The 7807-nt window shown below is 34.2% G+C and overlaps 1 protein-coding gene across 1 annotated transcript; it reads left to right on the top strand.

Moving 5' to 3' along the window:
• Nucleotides 1–227: 227 nt before the first annotated feature.
• LOC139891849 (uncharacterized protein At1g08160-like) lies at nt 228–964 on the top strand. Its single transcript, XM_071874872.1, has one exon. The coding sequence runs from the start codon at nt 228–230 to the stop codon at nt 834–836; it is 609 nt and encodes a 202-aa protein (XP_071730973.1). The 3' UTR covers nt 837–964.
• The last annotated feature ends 6843 nt before the right edge of the window (nt 965–7807 follow it).

The raw sequence follows: 7807 nt of genomic DNA, 5'->3' as shown, positions 1-7807 counted from the left end.
ATATATAAAATAAAATAAAATTTGTGTTAAAACTAAATGCTTATATCATGACTCATGAGAATATATATATGCCTATAACATGATAAAAGAAAAGAAAGGGAATTGATGGAAAGAAAAAGGAAAGACTAGGTTGCAAGACATTCTCTTAATTAACACAAATTCCAAACTTTTTGCATACTATATAACCCCTAATCATCTTCAACAAGTTGTCCAATTCAATTACAAATATGGTTCTTACTACTACATCGACCCCAAATCCGACTGGGCCAACACACTCCAAACTAATTAGACTCATTGCCATAGTCTTGCTCACACTCATAGTCCTTGTTGGTCTTATCATTCTCATTATTTGGCTAACCATCAAACCAAAAAAGCTAGTGTACACCATTGAAGATGGCTCTATCCACAACTACAATTTAACCAATGGCAACCATTTGAATGCGAGTTACTTCTTCATCCTTCGTGCATACAACCCTAATAAAAAAGTCTCAATATTCTACGATAAAGTTGATATTAATGTTTTGTATGATGATCAAACGGTAAGTAGAGGAACTATTGATCCATTTTACCAACCCAAAAGAAATGCGACTCGTTTTAAGTTGAATCTTGACTCACATGATGTGGCGTTGCCTGAACAAACTGCACGAGACTTAAAGATGGAGAGGTCGTCAGGTCGGATGGAGATGGAAGTGAAATTAAGGGCTAGATTAAGGTTCAAGGTGGGAGTGTGGAAATCAAGACACTATAGATTGAAAGTATCATGTGCACCTATTATGGCTCATTTTTCTTCTTCATCAAAGAACTTTCAGATGACCAAGTGTGATGTTGATATTTGATTCCAGCGTTTAATTTAATTGTGCTTTTCTTAAATATGAGGGACTGTTCAGCAATTTTTTTGTTCTTTTTCTTTTTTCATTGTATTTGGTTATATTTCAAGTTTAATAGTTTGTACGTGTGAGCTATATAATTGAAGATAATATCAATTGTACTTTTGCCTTTATTTTGCTATATGTATAAAAAAAATGGCAATTTGTTCATACGGGCCATTTTATCTTTAGAGTAAGTGTACCATGTACGTCTATGATGATATGATCCATACACAATCCCATTTATTTTAGTTGGTTAAAGATTATATACTCTCTCTAATTTCTCTATGCCATTGCCTAACGCTATCGTGGTGTCTATTTCAATCTTGGGGTTCAAGTTATGTTAATGGACATTCATGAATTATTGTATATATTCGTATAAGTTCGTGTGTGAGTTTGATTTTCCAAAAAAAAAAAAAAAAAAAAAAAAAAAATTTACTTTGTAATTTGTTTTTCTTTCATGATTTAAGTTTCAAACATCCACCCATTACGAGTGTTACTATCTGTAAACCCCAAAAAGTCCCAAAGCTCACAATCTTGAACCATGATAATATATTTAGTCTAATAGCTTTATTTTATGAATTAAGCTACACTTGATTCTCAATACATAAAAGATTATTACATAGTATTTCTACTAGGAACACTATACCATGTCAATTCTATCTATATATTTTTTTGAACGGCTGAAATATTATTAATAAAAACCTAGCGAGGAGCTAGGAAAAAAGAAAAGTATTACATAAGATTACATAGCCATGTATTCCAATCTGGCGCTAATTTACTTCTAGAATTAAGCCAAGAAAAAACAACTAATCTAATGCTATCGAATAAATCAAATTTTTTTTTACTTTTACCGAATCAAGAACGATGTCATTATGTAATCTCCAAATTCACCATAAAGTGGCAGCCGTGGCCCGTAATGCAGTAGAACCGGTCCAAATGTACTCGCGATTTGAAGGCCTCTTCAACCCATGAAAACAACTCATCTTTAGAATCCATATGGGGAGGCCAAATGATGCCTACCCACATACAAACCTTTCGCCAAAGTGAGTTTGCTAGAGTGCAATGTAAAAAAACATGGTCACGGGAGTCTCCACCAATGCCGCAATTCGGACATAAAATGGTACTAATATCCAAACCTTGAAGGCAATATTAACCTGTGTAGGAAGACGATCATTGAGAAGATGCCATATGAAAATGTTTACCTTGATGTGAATGAACTTGCGCCACCTGGTAGCTCGAAATATGGAAGGTAATGAAGAATCATAAGTGTGCGCATACCACGTACATTGTAGATGCCCTCGGGAAGGGAATTACAATGCCAAGAGTCATCCTCGTTATTTAAATTGACACCCTGAATAATAGAAAGAAGCTGAACTAAATTAGCCGTAATGGAAGGCGGCGTGATCCAATGCCAACTCCAGGAACCTTGATGGAAACGATCACACACCGAGTAGTCCGGGTCTATATCGAGACGGATTATCTATTAAATTTCTGGGCAAGAATAATATTTTCCAACTATTTGTATTTCCAAAAGCGAGCTTTTTTTCCATTCCCAATTTTCAACGAAACTAAACCATCGGGGCAAGAATCTGCAATGTGCTGCAAATGTGCGGTTTCAATTATGGAATGCCAAACTCCTTTTGTTTTGCAATTAGAAGGTCCAAAACCAGGTTCGTCCTCATGAATAGCTTTAACAAGACGAACTCACAAGTCTTCTTGACAATTATAGAAGCGCCATTTCCATTTAAGAAAGAGAGCGTAATTAAAAGATTGTATGCTACAAAATTCAATGCCTCCCTTGACTAAAGAAGACATAACTTGGTTCCACGAGAGCCATGCCATTTTTCTTTTATCCGTTGAACTACCAAAAAAAAAAAAAAAAAAAAAAAAAAAAAAAACGAACTCGGAGTTTTTCAAGTGCTTTGATGATCCTTCAGGAGCTTTAAAGAGCGAGAGGTAGTAGATGCCAAGGCTACCGAGGACCGATTTGATCAACGTATACCTACCACCGAAGGAAAGCATGTTTGCAGTCCAGGAAGAAAGACGGCTTTTGAATCTGTCAATCAAAGGTTGCCACGAAGCTATACGCGACATACTGCACCCAATAGGAAAACCCAAAAACTTAAAGGGTAAAACACTAGCTTCGCATCCTGGCGACATAGCTATTTGAGTAACTTCAGTATGATCAACACCCACACCGAACAAATTTGATTTCCCAAGGTTAATTTTCAAACCAGAAGCTTGATGAAACGTATCAAGAATACACAAAATATTATTGAGATCACAGGCCCTCCAATCGGTAACTAATGCTACATCATTCGCGAAAAAGAAGTGGGAAATGTTAAAGTCGCTTATATTGACACCCGAAATCCGCTGATTTTGAACAGCCTCATCTATGGCAAGATGAAGAGCTTCCATAACAATGATAAAGAGCATGGGTGAGAGAGGGTCCCTTTGCCTAAGTCCACAATTGATAGAGAACTAGGACGTCGGGCTACCATTTACCAAAATAGATGCTCTAGCTGAAGAAAGACAAGAACTAATCCAAGTGGGCCATCGAGTACCAAAGCCAAGATGATTTAACATGTTCTCTAGAAATTTCCAATCCACGGAGTCGAAAACCTTCTCGAAATCAACTTTAAAAATTAATAATTTTTGTTCCGCTTTTTATATAAGTCAATGAGTTCACTTAACATCAGTGGCGGAACCAGCATGGGGCAGGGGGGGCAGATGCCCCCAGTCGATTTGCAATTTTTAGTGTAAAAATTTTGGGTTTTTCTATTTTGCCCCAGTGAAAAAAAATTTTTGCCCCAAAACCTCCGTATTTTGCCTAAAAACCTCCACATTTTACTCAAAAATCACCATATTTTTCCCCAAAACCTCTATATTTTACCAAAAAAAAATTGATACGCTTTAAAAAAAATTTCGCCCCGGGTGAAAAAAATTCCTGTTTTCGCCACTGCTTAACATAAGGGGGCCATCAAGGATCTGCCTCCCCTTAATAAACGCGGTTTGCTCACTACTTATAAATTAGACAATTACACTAGAAAGGCGATAACCAAGACCTTCACAACAATCTTGTATAAGGATCCAATAAGAGAATGGGTTATCAATTTTCGGAACAAGCGTGATGAACGAGCAGTTTGACCCCACAGGCAGGGTACCCGAATCCATAAAATCGGCAACAAACTTCAAGATATCATCTTTAAAAAAAGTGTTTGAAAAGCAAAAAGTATAACCATTGGGACCCGGAGATTTATCACTACCGCAATTCCAAACCGCTTCTTTCACCTCAATCAAAGTCGGTGGTGATTCAAGCAGAATAGTGCTACTAGATGACAATCTTTTTGCACCAATTGGAGGAACAAAAGTGACCTGGTTACTTTTCCTTTGAAATTTGTCTTTGAAGAAGTCCGAAAATGCGTTTTTCACAGTATAAGGATTTGTGCTCCACTCGCCATTTAGGAGAATACCCTGAATTTTTTTGAACATCGATTGGGATCACCCGAGGGGCACTAAAACACCCGTTGCGATCATCTCCCGTTTCGATTATGCCGATGCAGCGATAATAACCCCGCCCCTATCGCTGCCCGGGAGGAAACCTTGAAACCGATCCAAGGGCACGGCCAAATAAAACCCCCTCCCCTTTACCCCCAAACGATATGGAAAATGTGCCATGGGTGGATACTTTATGGCAGGGATGAAATTGTCTTTTTAATATGTATCTAGTGGGGGTCAAACTCCTGACCTCCCCTAAAGGAGGCAGACCACCAACCGCTGGACCACATGACAACTTTTGAGAGAATACCCTGAATTGATTGGTTTTTTCTATCTATATTTATAATGTGTTTATCTATATTTATATTTTTTATTGTACTATTTATAGGGTGATGATATATATCAGTAAATTTTTGGATTAATTCACTAAAATTGCTTGTACATTAAGATTTTTTTTTTTTTTTTTTTCAAAAAAACTAAAAACTTTATAACCAATTAGAAACTTCATGAAAAAATAAGTCACAAAAAAACATACATAAAATAAACATTTGAGCTCAACTGAAAATGAAGATCCTAAACATGAGCTCACAACCTAAAACAAAAGATCCGAACAATCAACCTAAAAACTAAAGTGCAACGTAAATATAGGAAACAAAAACCGATAACTAAAACATGAGAAACAAACGAAATTAGACTTAATACCCTTCGCAAATTCAGTGAAACACCTCATTCTTCAACTTTAACTGGTCTCTTCTTTCAGGTCTTTTATGGTTTAGCCGGAACATTGAAAGGATCGTTAGAGTTGATAAGAATAGCGTCAACCTTTATGGCACCGATACTTTTCATCTTCTCATCATATGCCGCAAAAGGAGAGCCCGAATTAAGGCTTGACCTTACCAAACTCGAGTCCTCAATTATAGGTTTTTTACCGTTGGCCTTGTTGAACTTAGAGGTGACCGAAGCAAAATCATTCGGTCCATTTGAACCCCCACATAAGACTTTTGCAAAACCGAATCTGCCACAATCGTAGCCGATGAAGAACTTGTTGGTTATTAATGCCCAAGACACAACTTATGTTTACACTACTAATAACATATGAACCTATAGGATCACACACAAAGAGCAGTTATCTACCAGGTATATATTTAAATGTGACTTAAATATGATCAACCGTATTTTGTATGATAACATTATTATTTGGATGAAATAATTATGTGCAATGAAGTATCAATATATGCAACATTTAAGATTATGTTATATTTGTTTGACAAATATATATATATATCTATATATATATATATATATATATATATATATATATATATATATATATATATATATATATATATATATATATATATATATATATATATATGACAAATATATGTATAAGATTAAAGAGGTGGGTTATGTGTTGGACATCATTACACTCCATCTTTATTAATGGAGAATAGTCATCATCTTATACCATCATTTTGTCTAGCATTTATTGTTTAACTTTTACTTTAATGCTTGTATAAGTGCAAGAGCACATGATTACTAATAAACATCTTGCAAAATATATACGTACATACATTTTGAAATATAGAAGGAGTAGTACTCTTTGATTTTCTCTAATGAAAAAGAACTTCCAACTACTCTTTTAAGTTTGTAAAAGTGAACTTCCAACTACTCTTTTAAGTTTGTAAAAGTGTTTAGTAGTTCAAGTAAGATAGTAAAAGGATAGAAGATTGTTCTTCATCTTTTTCTTATTATTGGTTGATAAGGACTAGCATCCATTTGGTATTGGAACTTTGCTCAAGTATGGATTACCGATAGAGGGAGGCTAATTTGGCTCCTACATTCTAAGCATCTATTTGTTCTCAAGATCAAAGTCTTCAAAGGTTGTAGTCTTTAAACTCACTATTTATTATTTAGTTTTCTTAACAACATGCAAATGGATCCTTGGTGGGGAGTTTTTGAAAGTTTTAAAAATTGTTGTAAATGCTTCCGCTGCTAAATAGTTTTATGAAATTTCATTTACAAACCCCTACAGTGGTATCAAGAGCCGCTTTTGCATGTGTTAAGAAACTTATGTTATATACAATAAGAACTTGTTCTTATTATTAGAAATGAACAACTTTTTTTTCTAAAAAGGAAAAGTTGTAGATTTCTAAAATGCAACTTAGTTATTTTATTTGCTACAACGATTCCTTTTACATGCATGCATGGTTGTAGAAATTGCTATATATATACTAGTTGATATATTAAGTTGCATGGTGCATAGAAAGCCTTTAGACCATTTTGTGATGTTTGGTTGTGTTGAAATTCGATTGGGTTGTAAATTATTCTTTCATTTATAATGGTTTGTAATAATTTTATTTTTCATGTTTTGTTTAATTTTGAGATATAAAAGTATTAGTGTAGACTTGTATATTTTATCTATAAAAATGTAACAAGACATGAAGAAAATTCAAGATGGAGTTCTAAGCAATTTTGGAGCCATTTGCAACACCAAATGTTGACTAGGCAAGTGGGAGCTTCAAGATATCACAATGAAGCATGTATATTTGTTATGTCCTTAGATTGACCCGGTCCCTTCGTTTGGCTCACGAAAATCGATTAGGAAAAGGCTCGGCTATGCACCTATTAATTGTTGTGTTTATGTTTGTATGTTGCATGTTTGAATATAGGATATTTGCATTTTAGAAAATAAATTTTTTTTTTTTTTAACAAATCAAACACAAATAAGAGTTTGGTAAATTTATATATAATTTTGAAAATGGTTTTTCGTAAAAGTATAAAATGAGTTTTAATAAAAAGGAGTTTTTACATAAAGCTCAAAGTTAACATTAAAATTATGAATTTTAATAAATTATGAATTTAATAAATTTAAACCAAACTCTTGTATAAAGTTTTAAATAAAATGAGTTTTATTAGAAACTAAAATTGGTCTTAAGTTAGCGCGCTCAATGTATACATATTAATATAGGATATTAGTTTAAAATTGGACACGCCGTGAGTGACTAAAATAGAGATTCTATAAACTCAAGACCAACATATAAAATATGATTTTATCTAAAGTATACGTATAATATATTGTTGAATGCATGCAACAATTATTATACAAAAGATTTTGTCAAATTGAAATAATACAAAACACAAAATCCCTTTTAAAATGTAAGTTTATGCCATCCTTTTAAGACACTCGCTTGTCATTTGTACGTCGTTGTGGAGAGAGCATCAGCCAACCACCATGGTCGTCCTGTGATTACCGAGATGGTGTTTCGCGATTCCCATGACAGTCTTGGGCCGAACATCATAGTTTTTAAATAGGACAACTTAATTGGTGCTTCTTGTGGAGAGAGCATCAGCCAAACACAAGAGGCCCAAGGCATAGATGGGATTAAATATACCAGTTGACAATTGTTGTTAAAGATCCCATTAAGATATAGAAATTG

Source organism: Rutidosis leptorrhynchoides, chromosome 1 (assembly GCF_046630445.1).
Source record: "Rutidosis leptorrhynchoides isolate AG116_Rl617_1_P2 chromosome 1, CSIRO_AGI_Rlap_v1, whole genome shotgun sequence".
Lineage (NCBI taxonomy): Eukaryota > Viridiplantae > Streptophyta > Magnoliopsida > Asterales > Asteraceae > Rutidosis > Rutidosis leptorrhynchoides.
Note: the sequence above shows the minus strand (reverse complement) of the source record. Positions and strands in the feature narration are given on the sequence as shown.

What these genes read in the sequence shown, in the direction of transcription:
- LOC139891849 (XM_071874872.1), top strand. Translation starts at nt 228, where the DNA reads ATGGTTCTTACTACTACATCGACCCCAAATCCGACTGGGCCAACACAC.